Below are 19,778 nucleotides of genomic sequence, written 5' to 3' on the forward strand. Positions count from 1 at the left end.
CATTAATTCATATATTTTGCCCAAATGGCTATATCTGTTTTCCATGATTCCGCTTGGGGTTTCCAGACCTTGGTTGGCGATGATCCAAACATACTTCAACAATTTTATCTGGAATAACAAAAAACCAAGAATTGCCCAAAAGATCTTAACCAAAAAATTGACAAATGAAGGCCTACATTTCCCTAGTATTCTTTATAGTTATCACGCTAGCATTATTAGGCATATATATTTCCTTCAGGACCCTAAACAGGTCTTGGAACCATGGTATATTATGGAGGCCGAAGTGGCCCATGTGGACAAATTACAATATTTGATGTGGACAGTTACAAGTAAAAATTTAATAAATTCGCCTATAAATAATTCAGCGATACTATCCCAAATATTAGAAGAGTGGATACTAATTAAAAAAAAATTAGGCCTAATAAATATGATACCTAAGACATGTCCCTTGGATATATTCCAACTACTTATACAAGACTTTTCGTTAAAGAATTGGGTCTGCGCGGATAGAATAAGAATTGCAGAAATTATGCAGGGAGACAATATCCTACCCTTCCAGAATATTATTGACACTCTGCATATTCCGCGCAGAGAAATTTTTACTTATCTCCGCATAAAAAACTTTATTCACAAAAACGTGATTAAATCATCTTCCATTTTTGTTAAAAAGTTAGAAGTCATATTTAATTTCCAATCTATTAATAAGATTACCGTATATACTCGAGTATAAGCCGAGTTTTTCAGCCCATTTTTTGGGCTGAAAAACCCCAACTCGGCTTATACTCGAGTCAGAGTCTGTATTATGGCAATTTGCATTGCCATAATACAGACTGGGGGGAGAGGGGGGCTGGCAGAGCTGTACTTACCTTTCCTGCAGCTCCTGTCAGCTCTCTCCTCCTCCGCGCCGTCCGTTCAGCACCTCGGTCAGCTCCCAGTGTAAGTCTCGCGAGAGCCGCGGCTCTCGCGAGACTTACACTGGGAGCTGACAGAGGGAGCTGCACAGACCGCGCGGAGGAGGAGAGAGCTGACAGGAGCTGCAGGAAAGGTAAGTACAGCTCTGCCAGCCCCCCTCTCCCCCCCACTGAACTACCAATGCCACTGGACCACCAGGGAAGGAGCCCCCCTCCCTGCCATATATCAAGCAGGGAGGGGGGACGAAAAAAAAAATATAAATAAAATAATTAAAAAAAATTAATAATAAAAAAAAAAGGGGTATAAGGACCACTATGGGAGGGGGGGGGGGGGTATAAGGACCACTATGGGAGGGGGGGGGGGGTATAAGGACCCCTATGGGAGGGGGGGGGGGTATAAGGACCACTATGGGAGGGAGGTAGTGGGTTAAGGACCACTATGGGAGGGAGGTAGTGGGTTAAGGACCACTATGGGAGGGAGGGGGGTATAAGGACCGCTATGGGAGGGAGGGGGGGTATAAGGACCACTATGGGAGGGAGGGGGGGGGGTAAGGACCACTATGGGAGGGAGGGGGGGGGGGTAAGGACCACTATGGGAGGGAGGGGGGGGGGTAAGGACCACTATGGGAGGGAGGGGGGGGGTAAGGACCACTATGGGAGGGAGGGGGGGGGGATAAGGACCACTATGGGAGGGAGGGGGGGGATAAGGACCACTATGGGAGGGAGGGGGGTATAAGGACCACTATGGGAGGGAGGGGGGGATAAGGACCACTATGGGAGGGAGGGGGATAAGGACCACTATTGGAGGGAGGGGGGTATAAGGACCACTATGGGAGGGAGGGGGGGTATAAGGACCATTATGGGAGGGAGGGGGGGGTATAAGGACCATTATGGGAGGGAGGGGGGGGTATATGGACCACTAGGGGAGGGGTGAGTCAGGACCACTGGGGGGGGGGAGTGAAGGAACACGGGGGTGGGGAGGTAAGGACCACTGAGGGAGGAGGAGGGGAAGTCAGGACATATGGGGGGGGGAGGGGGCGGCAAAAAATGTTTTGCCTACGGCGGCAAATATCCTTGCACCGGCCCTGCACACACTGCATTCACACACTGCATTCATGCACACACACACTGCATTCATGCACACACACACTGCATTCATGCACACACACACTGCACTCATACACACACTGCACTCATACACACACGCTGCACTCATACACACACACATACGCACACACTGCATTCATTATACACACACTGTAAATAAATATTCAATTAATATATTTTTTTTAGGATCTAATTTTATTTAGAAATTTACCAGTAGCTGCTGCATTTCCCACCCTAGTCTTATACTCGAGTCAATAAGTTTTCCCAGTTTTTTGGGATAAAATTAGGGGCCTCGGCTTATATTCGGGTCGGCTTATACTCGAGTATATACGGTATGTCTGCTGCAGCATCAATGTTGGAAGCTCTTAAGGAGTCTCCCCACAGCTTGATTAAGACGTGGGAACAAGAACTAGAACTGCAAATTTCTCTGGATGATTGGAATGTCTCTTTGAGCCTGGTGAATAAATATATTCACTGTTTGAACCTGTCTGAATGCCACTTTAAAGTCCTCTATAGATGGTATTATACTCCGGCAAGATTGGCGAGAATGTTCCATAATTCCGATCCAACTTGCTGGAGATGTGGTACTCACCCAGGTACTTACATACATATTTGGTGGGCCTGCCCAGCTGTCAAATATCTATGGTCTTGGGCCTTTAATATTTTTACAACTGTGACTACTAATAGAATTATGGAGAATGCCGCTTCTGCTCTTTTACATCTAAACTTGTCATTTGATTCAAAAAAAGACATTTGTTTTGCTATTCACTGTTTAGTCGCTGTTAAAATTATTATAGCGAGACAATGGAAATCATCTAAGCCGTATACCAAACGGTTATTGATTGATCAGGTCCTGTTCCAAATATCTATGGAACACGAGATGATCAACAATGAGAACTCGAAGAAAAAACAATGGTATGGTGATTGGCTGTATAAATATAAGATATTATTTTGCTCCTCCAATAGTCCTTCTTGATTATACCACTATTCGAAATTTAGCAGTTGATATATGGAAAGCGATGAATATAGATAAGTGATAATATAATACATATAAGCGAGTATTGAAACTAATTGATCATGTGCTCTAGATTTGGTGTGGGGCTTTTATTGTTTGTGTTTTTGTTCCTTTTTTATGTTTTTATTTCTTTTTTGTGATTGTAGACTATGTTCGTATGTGATATATACTGAGCTATAATTGAATACAAGACAAATCTCGATGATATATAATTTAATAGAATGCTATGTGATTCTGTATTTGTCTGCTAAACAAAATATGAGACCAGTATATTGCTGTATATGTAAAGAAAACAATTCTCTAATAAAAAAATATAAAAAAAAAAAAAAAAAAAAAACTGCTTTATTTAGCTAAAGTAATTTAGGTGACTATAGTGTTCCTTTAAGATAACATCTTACTGGGCCTTAGAATGGCTGGACTTAACGTATCGGAGAATAGTAAGAATACTTGCTGAGGTCAGGGACACAGAAGGAGACACATGATGAGGGAAAGCCAAAAGACAAGGATACCAGAATTTAAGGAAGTGAAAAACACACGCTCGGATCACAAACTAAGGGAAACCACGACAGAGCACTGACAAAGGTAATTTTGGTTTAAATATCCCTCCTTTGGCTGTAATTGGCTGCCTCCGACCCCAAAATGTGCGTGCGCGTCTATGACTTGATGTTGCACGCACGTTGGCGCCATCTTTGGTGTGGGCGAAGGCAAGTTTATTATAAAAATTTGAACCGCAGCGGTTGACGCTCCCAAGAGCGTCGCATTGGCTGGGGACCGGAGTGAGGTCGGGCAGTGACAAGGGTATGTAAAATTTGTCTCTGTCGGCGCAGTTGCTTACTTTATGTGCAACCACGCCGGCAGAATCACTGGGAGCCGGGACACATACTTTATAAATAGACACCTCTAGAGGATGTCAGATTGCAGGGATTCTCCCTGGCAACTTGTAGGGACTATATGAGTACAAAAACATCTTTAGTCTAATAAAGTGATTTTGATGTATAGACCATGTCCCTGCTGCGTAACTGCTCAATTCTCTGTCATTTAGGTGTTACATAACTTTTATGTGTAACGTTTATGCAGCCCTAGTTACACCTCCGCTGCATGTGACCTACACAGTCTACTCACACATTTCCTGTAAAGGGAGATGGAATGTTTAAACTTCCTTTATAGCACATCTGTTTAATTTAGAATTTCTTATTTCATGCACTGTTAATAGCCTGCTAGAACCTACAGGAGCCTCCTGAGTGTGATTTAAAGTTTAATTAACAGAGCAGAATAAATCTTCTAAAGTAAACACACTTTGCTGTCAGATCTGATTGAAAATTAAAGGAACATTATAGTTACCTAAACAACTTTAGCTTAATGAACCAGTTTTAGTGTATAGAGCATGCCTCTGCTGCTAAATTCACTGCCATTTAGGAGTTAAATCACTTTGTTTCTGTTTATGCAGCCCTTTCCACACCTCCCCTGGCTATGATTGACACAGCCGGCATGAAAAAAAAAAAAAACGGTTTCACTTTCAATCAGATGTGATTTACCTTAAACAATTTTATCTCTTGCTCTGTAAAGTGAACTTTAATTACATACAGGAGGCTCTTGCAGGGTCTAGAAAGCTATTAACATAGCAGGGATTAAGACCATCTAAATTAAACAGAACTTGCAATAAAGAAAGGATAAACTTTAAATGACTCTTCACCGGAAGTGTTTAGGAAGGCTGTGCAAGTCACATGCAGGGAGGTGTGACTAGGGTTCATAAATTGATTTAACTCCTCAATGGCAGAGAATTGAGCAGCGAGGCTGCAGGGTCATGTTCTATATACTAAAACTGCTTAATTAAGCTAAAGTTGTTTTGGTAACTATAGTCCCTTTAAACCATTTTTCATGTTAAAGGACCACTATAGGCACCCAGACTACTTCAGCTCAATGAAGTGGTCTGGGTGCCAGGTCCAACTTGGATTAACCCTGCCTGCTGTAAACATAGCAGTTTCAGAGAAACTGCTATGTTTACTTTGGGGTTAATCCAGCCTCTAGTGGCTGTCTCTTGCCGTGCATTCAGCCGATGACTGCCAAAGGAGGAGGAGAGTCCCCAGCGCCGAGGGATCCCGGCGCTGGAGAAAGGTGAGTGTTTAACCACCCCTTCAACCTGGAGGGAGTGGGACCCTGAGAGTGGGGGCACCCTCCGGGCACTATAGTGGTCCTTTAACTGTGAGAGTCACTGCCAGGGTAGGTGTGTCTAGAAATGCATAAACAGAAACAAACAAATTTAACTCCTAAATGGTAGAGAATTGAGCAATGAGACTGCTGTGGCATGATATATACAGCAAAACCACATCATTAGACATAAGTTGTGTTGGTGCTTAGAGTATACCTTTAAAAAGGGCTTCATTGGCGTGCATTTCATTCAGGGAGATTAATTATGTATCCAGAGAAAGGGAGATATACGTGCACCCCATCACGACTGCATACTTCTCTCTGCCACTATTGCCACTTTATTTAGTTATGAATTAGCATGCTGTATGTCCTAACGCCTGACAAAGAGGGAGAAAGTATACTGGCAGGTTGACCAACTGCCTATAGAGGCAGCACGACATGCAGTAACAAAAAAAAAAAATATCTCCAGAATTAAACACTTTTGAAAAGAAAAACTGCCAGGACAGGTTATTTGCACCATAACCACTTCAGTAAGATGAAGTGGTTAAGGTGCTTAGTTACCTTTATTATGATAGATCCGTTTTTAGCTGTGATAGATACCATGTTAATGAACATTATCAGTAGTACATTATAATCCTGTTTTTGTAGCTTATGTGTACATTTATATTTATTTCAGAGTGCTACACTGATTTTCTGAGAGACGATTTTGATGTTAAAACATATACTTCTCAATCCATCCATCAAGCCGTGATAGCTGAACAGCTAGCAAAACTTGCTCAAGGCATTAGTCAACTAGATAAAGAGCTTCATGTACAGGTAATTCTGTTAGTCAGTCAGTCTTTTTAAAATCTGTATAAAAAATGTCAATGTTATCCCTGAATGACCTACAACAGTTAATTGTTCTACTCCACCTGTTTGCATGAATCCTTTATTATTTTTTTCTTCATAACACATAGTAGGCCATATTCCTGTAGATATTTAATGCACTAAATGCACCCGGATGCACTGTATCAAGAATAAAAAGGTAAAAGTAAATATTAACTTTATGTATTATTTTTAGACCCATTAGGGACTGGTGAAGTTTAAGGATGGTGGGGTGCCAGAGTCCTCCCCCAGAATTTTACTCCTCCCTATACCATACAGAGAACCTCATTCAATATGAAGTGCGTAGCATGATATAGAGATGCTTGTACAATAAAACAAGTTAGGCTCCACATAAAGATATCTACAAAATATATAGCAGAGTACAATGCAGATATAACCATACCACAAACATGAGGAAAGTAGAGATACAATACACAAAGCTAGGCACAATACAAAGCTACCTATACAATACACAGAGATGGGTAGACTACAGAGATACCTATGCAACATGTATTGCTGAGCAAAATGCTGAGACATAACATACAAAGCTGGGTACAATAAGGAGATACTCCTAACTATCTAACATAGCTAGGATCATTGTGATGGATTACACAGAGCTGTAATACAGATATCCCCACACAGTGCATGTCTCGGTTATTTACTTTAGCCTTAGCTTTCTCTATCTTTCTCTCTCTGTATCTGTTAAAGCATCAAGATGCCGATAGACTCCAACCATGTCAGCTACTACTGACTCACTATTAGCTCTCGGCACACAGTGTACACAGGGTTAAAGCTGCAGGATACTGATAAACTACTTATTACCTTTGCATCTGGCGACTGGCAATATAATTAATCTGCAGTTGTAATATGGAGCCAATAAGTAGCTGCCATGGTAAAATGATCTAACAATCATTACAGATAAAACATATCAAAATAGGAATTAGGTCGCACAGTGCTCCCTGTCAGAAATGTCACCCCTGGGCTTCCCTGGCTTCATATATATATGTATATATATATATATTTGCATTCACTAGGGCTATGGGGGAAGAGAAAAATATACTATACACTTGGGAGGCAAGGAACACTCTCTGTGTTACTTGCAAGATGTCTTCCTGCTTCTCTGTCATGTGTGCACTGTAACCCCACCCCCTAGTGCTATCATCCAATGATGGCTCCTGAATAGAGAGGCCATATGCCTGCACTCATGGGCAGCTGTTTCTGCTGTCCAAATGATAACTCAATGGATTTTCGTAAAATGCCTTTTAAACCCCTTAAGGACACATGACATGGGTGACATGTCATGAATCCCTTTTATTCCAGAAGTTTGGTCCTTAAGGGGTTAAAGGACACAAGACATCTGCTGAAACAGAGTGGAGTTCAATCCAAACCCATTTTCTTTGACATCATTAGATGCTCTCACGTAAACTTCTCCAAACCGATGAGGCGGGAGGGGCCATGCAGAACTGAAACCTATTACAGAATAATTAATATATATATATATATATTTATTTTTATTACAACCCTCCCTACCAGAAAAAAGAATCCTAGTGTTTCTAAACTACAGCAAATATTTCTTTCCACATATAAAAACTGGTTGGGGGCTGCACCAAGTTTCCCTATGGACTAGCCTAAACTGTTTAGACCTCTCAGTTTACTCTCTCCACTGGCTATTTCATCTTGTCATATTGCATTAAAGCAGATATGTTACAAATTGAATCCCTTGGCTAAAAGCCATAGGATCCGCTTATCCTTTACCCCTGAATCCCCCCAACCATTTGTGGACCCCTTTTTACTTACCTTTATTATCCTAATACTGGTCTCCAGGTTTTCTTTCCTGCCACCACCATATTTTTCCAAGATGGAGGTGCCTGAAAATAGTATACTTTGCCCAATGGTAGGCGTGCGAGTCTTATCACATGCATTCCCATTTCACTTGTACTGTTCCATCTCTCCTCGCAATTGTGCGGGAGTCACACTGAGAGGATCAATGATGCACCGCTACAGAACGTGAAGCGGTGGTGGATTAAGGTGTTTACACGGGACCTGAGTCAACGACAAAATTGACGAGGGACGTTGAGCATGACTAAAGCTCCACCCTTTGTAAATTTTTGCCTACCTTCCAGTCATACAGAAGGTAAAGTAGTCCCTATGTATATGTATAGCTCTAAAAATAAACATAATTTTGAAAAAAGAAAGAAAAAAAAAACAGGCCAGCTAAGGGGATGAGTTTGAGATATGGCAAATAAAAAAGTGACAGATCTGCTTTAGTAATCTTTTATTGTTTTAATCTAATGATCTGATGTAGTATACTGGTAATGCTGGAAACAGGCAGTATTAAAACAAGGGCGATTTATTGTTGCATAAGCAACGTTTCGGCTCACAGAGGAGCCTTTGTCAAGGCTTAGCTAAATAAAGGCTAGTTAGCAAGCTTAACCCCTTAAGGACACATGACGTGTGTGACACGTCATGATTCCCTTTTATTCCAGAAGTTTGGTCCTTAAGGGGTTAAAGGACCACTCTAGTGCCAGGAAAGCATACTCGTTTTCCTGGCACTAGAGTGCCCTGAGGGTGCCCCCACCCTCAGGGACCCCCTCCCGCCCGGCTCTGGAAAGGGGAAAGGGGTTAAATCTTACCTTTTTCCAGCGCTGGGCGGAGAGCTCTCCTCCTCCGATCCGCCTCTTCTCCTCCCCGTCGGCTGAATGCGCACGCGCGGCAAGAGTTGCGCGCGCATTCAGCCGATCACATAGGAAAGCATTCATAATGCTTTCCTATGGACGCTTGCGTGCTCTCACTGTGATTTTCACAGTGAGAATCACGCAAGCGCCTCTAGCGGCTGTCAATGAGACAGCCACTAGAGGAAAAAGGGGAAGGCTTAACTAATTGATAAACATAGCAGTTTCTCTGAAACTGCTATGTTTATAAAACAATTAGTTAACCCTAGCTGGACCTGGCACCCAGACCACTTCATTAAGCTGAAGTGGTCTGGGTGCCTAGAGTGGTCCTTTAAACATTGCTTATGTGACAATAGTTTGCTCTTCTTTTATAACTGCCTGCGCCCAGTCCTGTCTGCAGGACAGGATTTGGCTGTTCTGGATTGTAGAGCATCAGGGGACTACTGTTGCAATTTGATGCCTTCCTAATTTTTGTTTTGTTTTTATTCTTTTTTTCTTTTGAAATTATCTTGTAGGTCGTTGCCAGACATGAAGATCTTTTGGCTCAAGCAACAGGAATTGAGTCTTTAGAAGGTGAGCTATTTAAAAGGTTTTTGTCATGCCTACCTCGGTTAGCAGGGCCGGTGCAAGGATTTTTGCCGCCCTAGGCAAAAGAAAGATTTGCCGTCCCCCCATCCCGCCCACCCCCCAGTGACATCACAATGCCCCACCCATATGACTTGCCATATGAACTAACGCCAGTGCTGCACACAGTGTGTGTTTACATTAAAAAGCCTGCAGGGACAAACTATAGCAGGGCTTCCCAAACTTTTATGGGCCGAGACCCACTTTTCAAAACAGTAATTTTTCGAGACCCACTTGCTTTTAATGCGTATTTTAAAAAGTGAACACCATGGCAATCAGCTTCAGAGGCATACAATTGGCACACCATGGCAAACTGCTTTAGAGGCATGCAATTGGCAAACTATAGCAATCCGCTTTAGATGCATACAATTGAAGATTATGCTAGCTTTAGTGTACTAATAATCTTAATTTTAATAAAGACAGGAGGCGAGTATTTTGCATATCTCTCTTTACTAAAACTCCATAGCAGTAAAGAAAGTGATAACAAGAACCAATCAAAAAACAGTAGGAGGTATAGTATTCCCAGTGAACAGGCTCCTCCCCCTCTTTCAACTAGCGACATCGCAGTGTAGCGGTACTTACCCTCTCCAGGGGCCGGCCGGGGTCCTCCCTTCTCGCCGCGCGCGGTCCTGCTCCTGCACGAGCCGCGCGCGGCTCAGCCAATGATGGGATCAGTCAGGCGGGCAGTGACCGCGAGAAGCGGTCACATGTCCCGCCCGACACTAAGAGCGCGCCGCGCGTCTCGGGCGCGCTCTTAAAGGGACAGTGGGAGACTAAATTAGAATCAGTCTCCCATTGGCCCCTGTCAGGCCACATTCCCCATTCACTCACGTTTTGGGGGCGTGGATATGACAGGAGCCAATCAAAGTGAACCTTAGGGTTTTTATACTCACCTGTTTCCCCTTGCTCCTTGCCCTATCGTGGTTTCTGTCCAGTTCCCTTTAGTGCTTGTATCGTTCAGTTGGTTTTTTGGTGCTTGACCTTGGCTTTGTTCCTGACTCCGCTCTCTCCTTATCCTTGCTTGCTTATCCGCTGTTTTGTCCTCTGTGTACCAGTCCTCGGCTTGTTCTACGTTACGCTGTCTCTCAGTTCCCTTGACCTCGGCTTGTTCTGACTCTGTCTTTCTCTCGTCCTAGTCCGGCCATTCTAAGGTCCGGTAGACGAACTCTGTTTCTTGTCTCTTGACTGTGAACTATTCCTGCGTGTTGGGGTATATTACCGTGACATTACGATAGGGCCATGGACCCCGCAGGTTTAGGTCAACAGATGGCCACTCATGAGGCTAGATTCGCAGAACAGGATCACCGTATGGATCAAATGGCTCAAGCCATCCAGACACTGTTATCCAGATCTGTTCCGGTACCTGTACCTACGCCTCCTGTAAACCCTATACCGGACACAGCTAATATGTCTAATGCTTCTGCACATCTAACCCCGCCACCTAGGTATGGAGGGGACGCTAAGACATGTAGGGGATTCCTTAATCAAGTGGAATTCCACTTCGAAATGTACCCACGTTCATTTCCCACTGACAGATCTAAGGTGGGTTTTCTTATGCACCAGCTTACGGATAAGGCACTAGAATGGGCAAATCCTATTTGGGAGGCTAATGGGCCTATGGTACACGACTTTAATAGCTTCCTCACAGCGTTCCGTAGAACATTTGACACGACTAAAAGGTCAAAAAATGCCGCCAGGGCATTAATGAGAATAAAGCAAGGATCTAAATCTGTAGCCGATTATGCTATTCAGTTCCGGACCCTTGCCTCACAGGTAGATTGGACTAATAATGGCCTTACTACTGCCTTTATGGAAGGTCTGTCTGATACTATCTTAGATGAGGTAGCAGCTAAGGACCTCCCTGTACCCCTGGAGGACCTGATTGACTATCTTATCGATATAGATAACAGGATCCGTGACAGGTTATATACCAGGTCCAGAAATAGACATTTTGTTCCCTTTAACTCCCCTAGAGCTGAGACTCCCGAGGGATCTAAAGGTTCTGAGGAGGAACCTATGCAGTTAGGGGTTGCTAAACTTACCGACGCTGAAAAGCTTTATAGGAGAAAGGAGGGACTTTGTCTTTATTGTGGTAGGAGGGGTCATATGAGACAAGAATGTCCCGTGCGTCCGGGAAACTATCGCACCTAAGACCGTATAGAGGACTGGCCTTGGGTGTGACATCACAGTCCTCACATTTGCCTCTTAATAAGTTACTTCTTCCTGTTTCCCTGCACCTTGATAGTAACTGCATAGCAGGGAATATACTAGCCCTGGTTGATTCCGGAGCGGCCGAAAACTTTATTGATTCCAGTTTTGTCAAGGAGAATAACATACCCACCAGAGAGAAGGAGACACCCTTGGCCGTTGAGGCCATAGATGGTAGACCATTATGCTCTCCTATTATCACACATGAGACTGTTCCCCTACATATGTCTACAGGGGTGTTACACTCTGAGACCATTCGGTTTCAGATCATTACTTCTCCTTCCTCTCACCTCGTCTTAGGGTATCCTTGGTTACGTACTCATAATCCCACCATTGATTGGGAGGCAGGACAAATAGTTTCTTGGAGTGATTCTTGCCAAGAGTCTTGTGTTGTTAAAGTCACCCCTTTGAATTCTACTCATATTCCTCCCGTGCCTACGATCATACCCTCTCAGTACCTGTCTCTTAAATCTGTTTTTGATCAAAGGGAGGCTGAAAGATTGCCACCTCACAGGCCTTACGATTGTGCAATTAATTTATTACCTGGTACGATGCCTCCCAAAGGGAGAATATATCCTTTATCTCCTCAGGAGAATCTGGTTATGGAGGAATATATCAAGGAATCTCTAGAGAAGGGATTTATAAGAAGATCCTCTTCCCCGGCAGGGGCTGGGTTCTTCTTTGTGTCTAAGAAAGATGGCGAATTAAGGCCTTGTATTGACTATAGGGGCCTTAATAAAATCACCGTCAAAAATGCGTATCCCATACCTTTGATCACAGAACTTTTTGATAGGCTTAAACAGGCCACAGTTTTTACTAAATTGGACCTTAGGGGTGCTTACAACCTCATACGTATCAAAAAGGATCACGAGTGGAAGACTGCTTTCAATACCAGGAGTGGCCACTACGAGTACACTGTGATGCCCTTTGGTCTTTGTAACGCCCCAGCAGTTTTTCAAGAATTTATTAATGATGTCCTACGTCAATTTATACATACATTCGTTATAGTATACTTGGACGACATATTAATTTATTCTAATGATTTACAGACTCATCACATGCATGTTAAATTAGTGTTGAGAACTCTTCTGGTTAACGGTCTCTATTGCAAACTCGAAAAATGTTCATTTGATCAATCTGAAGTCCAATTCTTGGGTTATATAATCTCTGCCAAGGGTTTTCGTATGGATCCCAAGAAACTGTCTGCCATTATGGAATGGCCTCTGCCCCAGGGTTTGAAAGCCATTCAGCGTTTTCTGGGGTTCTCTAATTATTATAGGCGTTTTATTAAAGGGTTTTCTGCCATTGTAGCGCCTATAACCAGAATGACCAAGAAGGATGGTAATACTCATGTCTGGAAACCAGAAGCACTCGAGGCCTTTGAATTCTTGAAAGCTACATTTGCCTCTGCTCCTGTTTTACAGCATCCTGTCCCTTCACTGCCCTTTATTCTTGAGGTTGATGCTTCTGAGATAGGGGTAGGTGCTATCTTGTCTCAAAGAGATTCACCTGAAAAGCCGTTACACCCTTGTGGCTTCTTTTCCAGACAGATGTCCAAAGCAGAGAGGAATTATGATGTAGGCAATCGTGAACTCCTTGCTATCATTTTGGCGCTCAAGGAATGGAGACATCTGCTAGAGGGTACCAGGGATCCTATCCTCATTTTAACGGATCACAAAAACCTCTCATACCTTAGTGAAGCAAAAAGATTGTCTTCTAGGCAGGCCAGGTGGTCTCTGTTTTTGTCTCGTTTTAATTACATAATCACTTACAGACCGGGTGATCGTAATACTAAAGCTGACGCTCTGTCCAGACAATTCGAGACTACTGACAAACTCGAGGTCGATGTTACCCCTGTCATTCCGCCTGACAGAATAATAGCGACTACTGTTCTTTCTATTTCGTCTTCTCTCTTACAGACTATTCAGGCTAAACAAAACTTGGCTCCTGAGGAGAGGCCTGCTGATAAGCTATTCGTTGATATACCAGAGAGACGAGACATCTTGTCATTATATCATGACACTAGAACTGCTGGACACCCTGGTATTTCTAAGACAGTCTCAGCAGTTTCTAGATATTTCTGGTGGGCTTCCTTGCGCAAGGACGTCACCGATTACGTTAATGCCTGTAGCACTTGTGCCAGTATGAAGTCCTCCCACAGAGTTCCTTGTGGGTTGTTGCATCCGTTGCCCATACCCGAGAGGCCATGGTCCAATATATCCATGGATTTTATTGTTGAATTACCTCCCTCTAATGGTAAAACGGTCATCCTGATGATTGTGGATCGTTTTTCTAAGATGGCTCATTTTGTGTCTCTTGTCAAATTGCCATCATCCAAGGAACTTGCCTCTATCTTTGCCGGGGAGGTGTTTCGGTTGCATGGTATTCCCACTTCGATCGTGTCCGATAGGGGTAGCCAGTTTATTTCCAGATTCTGGAGAGCGTTTTGTGCAGAGATGGGTATCTCCCTCTCGTTTTCTTCAGCCTACCACCCCCAGTCTAATGGAGCTGCTGAACGTGCCAACCAATCTCTGGAGCAGTATCTTCGCTGTTTCGTGTCCCACCATCAGAACAATTGGGCTGACCTGCTTCCTTGGGCTGAGTTTGCTCGTAATAATGCTGCTCATGAATCCTCCGGTAACAGCCCTTTTTACGTTGTTTATGGCCGGCATCCCGTGGTTCTTCCAGCTGCATTCTCCTTACAGGGCATGCCAGCTCTGGACGAACATTTGGCTAGTCTACGTAATACTTGGGAGCAGGTTCAGTGTTCTTTGGTGGCCTCAGCTGCTCGCCAGAAGGTTCACGCTGACAAGCATCGCAGGGCGGCTCCATCCTATGCGGTGGGAGACCGGGTTTGGCTTTCTACTCGCAATATTCGTCTTCGTGTGCCTTCTATGAAGTTGGCCCCTCGTTTTATTGGTCCTTTTCGTATCTTACATGTGGTTAATCCTGTCTCGTATGCATTGGATCTTCCAAAAAATCTACGCATTCCTAACGTGTTTCATACCTCCTTGTTAAAACCCCTCCTGTGCAACCGTTTTACTCGGCATATTCCCCCTCCTCCTCCGGTTTCGGTGGAGGGCCATGAGGAGTTTGAAGTGGCGGCTGTAATTGACTCTCGCTTGCTTCGGGGTCGCCTCCAATATCTGGTACATTGGAAGGGCTATGGGCCTGAGGAACGCAGTTGGATTTCCGCTGACGCTGTTCACGCTCCTCGCCTTGTGCGTTCTTTCCACGCTCGTTTTCCTGCCAGGCCTGCTCCTCCCCGCCCGGTGGGCGTGTCTTCAGGGGGGGTACTGTAGCGGTACTTACCCTCTCCAGGGGCCGGCCGGGGTCCTCCCTTCTCGCCGCGCGCGGTCCTGCTCCTGCACGAGCCGCGCGCGGCTCAGCCAACGATGGGATCAGTCAGGCGGGCAGTGACCGCGAGAAGCGGTCACATGTCCCGCCCGACACTAAGAGCGCGCCGCGCGTCTCGGGCGCGCTCTTAAAGGGACAGTGGGAGACTAAATTAGAATCAGTCTCCCATTGGCCCCTGTCAGGCCACATTCCCCATTCACTCACGTTTTGGGGGCGTGGATATGACAGGAGCCAATCAAAGTGAACCTTAGGGTTTTTATACTCACCTGTTTCCCCTTGCTCCTTGCCCTATCGTGGTTTCTGTCCAGTTCCCTTTAGTGCTTGTATCGTTCAGTTGGTTTTTTGGTGCTTGACCTTGGCTTTGTTCCTGACTCCGCTCTCTCCTTATCCTTGCTTGCTTATCCGCTGTTTTGTCCTCTGTGTACCAGTCCTCGGCTTGTTCTACGTTACGCTGTCTCTCAGTTCCCTTGACCTCGGCTTGTTCTGACTCTGTCTTTCTCTCGTCCTAGTCCGGCCATTCTAAGGTCCGGTAGACGAACTCTGTTTCTTGTCTCTTGACTGTGAACTATTCCTGCGTGTTGGGGTATATTACCGTGACACGCAGACGGCAAAGTTCAAATAATGTTGATTCGAAAACCAGTCTTGGGTCTGTAACAGAAGAATAAATCCGAGAGTCTTAGGACCATCCATGTGGAGTGTAAGGGAAACTTGGGGAATCAATCCAAACCAGTTAGGATAAACTTGGGATAATCCACGTAGCGATAGTTGGAGGTCCACGTTGAGTTACGCTGAAACGAGAGTGTGGAATAGGTTAGGTACTAGTCTTTGGTCTAGAGACTTTGAAAGCATGGGAGACTTTCGTACAGTATTTTTATGTAAGATTATATAATTAAATAGTAATATATCGGTAATACATACATTTCTTTCTAAAGAACCATAGGGCACAACAATCATGACTTAAGATATTTACAGAATGCATGACAGGAGGCTTCGTATTTTGCATTTTTAACGCTGATGTAATAAGGAAAAAGCCGCGCAGGAGTTCGGTCTAAAGTAGAAGGTCCGGAAAGTGGATTCGCGGGACCAGTCAGCTGTGCGTAGGACATCTGATAGTGAAGCTCCGGCTGAAAAGGCCGAAGAAGCAGCCGCGCCTCTCACCGAGTGTGCCCCGAAAGAGGCGTCTACGCCTGCTAGTGACAAGATCCAGCGTACCCATCTAGCGAGAGTGGTAGAGGAAACTGGATTGTGAGGTTTGACATAGGAGATCAGAAGTTGACCGGAGGGAGTCGGGCGGAGAGAGGCGGCAGCCGTCATGTAGCTGCGTAAGGTTGCGACCACGCACAATTGGGGTTCCGTGAGGAAAAAGGGATAAAAAATAGTGGTAGAGTTAGATTTGGTGCGTCGGGAGACATGGAATGTCACCCCTTCAGGATCCATTGAGAAGGCATTGGCTTCGAAGGCTCTAACGTCGGATACCTGACGAAAGGAAACTAGGCAGAGCAACACCGTCATTTTGGCTGAAAGTTGGCGGAGTGAGAGTCTGTCGTTAGGCGGCCATTCTCTTAAGAAGTTGAGGACGAGGTCCACATCCCATAGTTGATTGTATTTGGGGGCCAGAGGGTGTTTGAGTCGCATGGCCCTCAGTAGTCTACATACCATAGGATCCTTGCCCACCGGAATTCCTTGGATGGGGATATGGGCCGCTGAGATCGCTGATCGGACTACGTTAATGGTCCTATAAGATTTTCCTGTTGTAAAAAGTGACGTCAGGAAGTTCAGGACTGTGGGAATAGGTGCCGTAAGTGGATTGAGGTCCCGTTCCAAGCACCAAGAGGACCAGGAGGTCCAAGCAGAGATGGAGGAAAGCGTCCACTGCTCTGCATTCTGGGTCCGGGAGCCAGCTGAAGAAGTCTGGCGTTTGTCTGTTGTTGCGGGATGCAAAGAGGTCTAGATGGAAGGGTCCTCTCCTTCTCGAGAGGGCATTGAATATCTCTGGATCCAGCATCCAATCGCTGCCGTCTCTCCAATGTCGAGAGAACCAGTCGGCTGTTAAATTCGTCTCCCCTGGGAGGTATTCCGCCTTGAGGGAAATGTTGCGTGGGAGACAGAAGTCGAACACCTCTTTCGTGAGTTCGGATAGGAGTCGTGAGCGGGCTCCGCCTAAGCGGTTGATGTAGCGGACGGCTGAGATGTTGTCCATCCTGAGGAGAATGCAACAATTCGATTTGTCCTTTGCCAGACTGCGTATGCCGAAGGAGCCTGCCAGTAGTTCGAGGCAGTTGATGTGTAGGTTGAGTTCCTGTGGAGTCCAGGTTCCCCCTGTCGATACATCCTCGCTCGTGGCGCCCCAACCCCAAAGGCTGGCGTCCGACTCCAGTACGAAATCTGGGGTTTCGCCGAAGATAGCTCGGCCGTTCCAGGCCTGCATGCTGTCCAGCCACCATTGAAGTTCCTCACGGACTTCTGCCGTCACTGGTACGGGTTGATCGTAAGTGGGGTTCCGGCGGAGGAAGGATGCTTTGAGGCGTTGCATCGCCCTGTAGTGGAGCGGGCCCGGGAAGATGGCCTGGATGGATGCCGAGAGAAGGCCTACGATTCGAGCTAGATTGCGTAGGGGAACTGATTGGCATCGGATCGTCTTGCGGATTTCCTTCCGAATCGCTGCGATCTTGGTCGTCGGTAGTCGGAGCGTGCTGGAGACCGAGTCGATTTCGAAACCCAGGAACTGTATGGTTTGGGACGGAGTTGTAGCGGATTTCTGATGGTTTATCGTAAACCCTAGGGATTCTAGGAGTTCCATGGCAAAACGTGTGTGTAGTCTGAGTCTTGACTTGACGGAGCAGAAGATTAGGAGGTCGTCCAGGTATATAATGCAGCGAATTCCTCTTGCGCGCAGATGAGTAACTACCGGCTTCAACAGTTTGGTGAAACACCATGGGGCCGAACTGAGGCCGAAAGGGAGGCAAGTGAATTGCCATGGTTGGTCGTTCCACAGGAAGCGGAGGAAGCATCTGCTGTCGATATGTACCGGTACTGACAGGTAGGCATCCTTGAGATCCAATCTTGTGAACCAGTCGCCGTCTTGTAGGAGGTCCCGTAAAAGGTGGATTCCCTCCATTTTGAAGTGGCGGTAGACCACGTGAGCATTGAGTGTACGTAGGTTTATGACCGGTCTGAGGTCTCCTGTCTTCTTTTTCACTAAGAAAATGTTGCTGAAGAATCCTCTGGTGTCTGTGGCGGGTTCTATCGCCCCTTTGTTGTAGAGTTCCTGAAGTTCGGCTTGGATGAGCTTTGAGTCCTCTGTCGAACAGTTGATCGGTCGTGGTGGGGACTCTTGGTAAGGTGTGCTGACGAAATCTATGATGTATCCCTGTACCGTCTGGAGTATCCAAGCGTCTGACGAAATGGTCGTCCAGTTCTGAGAGAAAAGAGAGAGACGACCTGCATGCAAGGTGGTCATAGGTAGATGATAGCTTACCTGGAGTGAATCGGGATCTGCCACGTCCTCGGGTACTGCGTCCTCTGTCTGAGCCTCTTGAGAAGGTGAAAGGCTGGCGGTATCCCGTTTCTTGGTAGAAGGGTTGCGGTCTTGAGGATCGGGGGCCTGATGGCCAGAAACGGCTGGCAGCACGGCCACTGTGGCGGCCAGCCCGTCCAAAAACACCCCTAGTGGGGTATTGTCTGAAAACCCTCCTCATTGAGGTCTGGGCTTTACTCAACGAGGTGAAGACGTTGACGTGGCGATTCAATTCCTTTAGGAAAGGGTCTCCAAATAACTTGCCCTGTGCCAGAGGTCCGAGTTCCTTGGTGCCCAAATCCACCAACTTCCCGTCTATTCGGAGAAGTGCTGCCTTACGCCTCTCAGATGAGAGGGCCACATTTGCGTTTCCGAGGAAACAAAAACCGTGTTGAGCCCATTCGCGGATATCATGAGCCCATTCCCTGACCATGTCGGCATCGAATTGGTCTGCCCGTTGGAAAGCATTGTCTGCTAGGTACATGATGCGTGATAGGGGTCCGGAGGTATCTAAGAGTTTGTCTTGGACTCCTTTGAATCCCCTCTCCACCCCGCGGCGGGGGTTGTGACCGCCTCTACTCATGAAAGTAGTGATTACTTGGTCAAATTCAGGTGTCATGGCTACTTGATCTGGTAGGGAAGGGCGGGGGCATTCCGATCTCAGTCGGTTACGAACTACCTTGTCCATGGGTTTACGCATCCAAAAGTGCATAAACTTAGCCAGGTGTTCCGGTGGTGTCCAGTCTGTCGAGCGGGGGTGTCTGATGTTACGTGGATCGAAGAGTGTCTGGCCCATGGGGTCCAGGATAGCTTCGTCCTGAGGCAGGGTGTTGTCCCCTGTCCATTGCCATTCTGCAGCGAGAGAGTCTGAATCCCCTGCATGAAAGGGTTTAGATCTTGAGTCCCAGGCGTCGTCGTCAGAATGGGACGCGTTAGCTTGCCATTCATCCAAGATGGCCATAGTGCCATCGATATCTTCTTCCTCCTCTGAGGATAGAACTTGGGTAGGAGCAGGGGCGACAGATGTTGTCGTTTTGCTCCGCTTGGTGGGTCTTTTGCTTTTGTTCAATTTGGGGTCTGTTTCCCCTTTCCAATGGCGTTTACCAGCCCGGGTGTCGTCTTTAGACTGGGTTTCAGAGTCTTCAGACTGTGTCTTGGCGTATGTGGCGTGGTTTGGAGCGTTCTGGTTGAGCGGCCATCATGTGTGATAGGGCCTTTTCCATAGACGCAGCCACTGCTGCATTAACCATGGATTGAAAATCCACTGGGGTAGTTTGTGAGTCTTCCATAATGTTAGGAAAGGACTTGGCACTGTTAAGAGGGCAGTAAGGCAGGGGTCAACGTTAGGAGAGTAT

The 19,778-nt window shown here is 45.9% G+C and overlaps 1 protein-coding gene across 1 annotated transcript in view; it reads left to right on the forward strand.

Moving 5' to 3' along the window:
• COG5 (component of oligomeric golgi complex 5) overlaps window positions 1-19,778 on the forward strand; it is a 498,415-nt gene that overhangs the window by 4,460 nt on the left and 474,177 nt on the right. Inside the window, exons 2-3 of the mRNA XM_063448101.1 lie at window positions 5,858-5,997; window positions 9,233-9,290. Of these exons, the coding sequence (XP_063304171.1) occupies window positions 5,858-5,997; window positions 9,233-9,290 (198 nt within the window). The remainder of the gene's footprint in view (window positions 1-5,857; window positions 5,998-9,232; window positions 9,291-19,778) is intronic.

Source organism: Pelobates fuscus, chromosome 3 (assembly GCF_036172605.1).
Source record: "Pelobates fuscus isolate aPelFus1 chromosome 3, aPelFus1.pri, whole genome shotgun sequence".
NCBI classification, from domain to species: domain Eukaryota; kingdom Metazoa; phylum Chordata; class Amphibia; order Anura; family Pelobatidae; genus Pelobates; species Pelobates fuscus.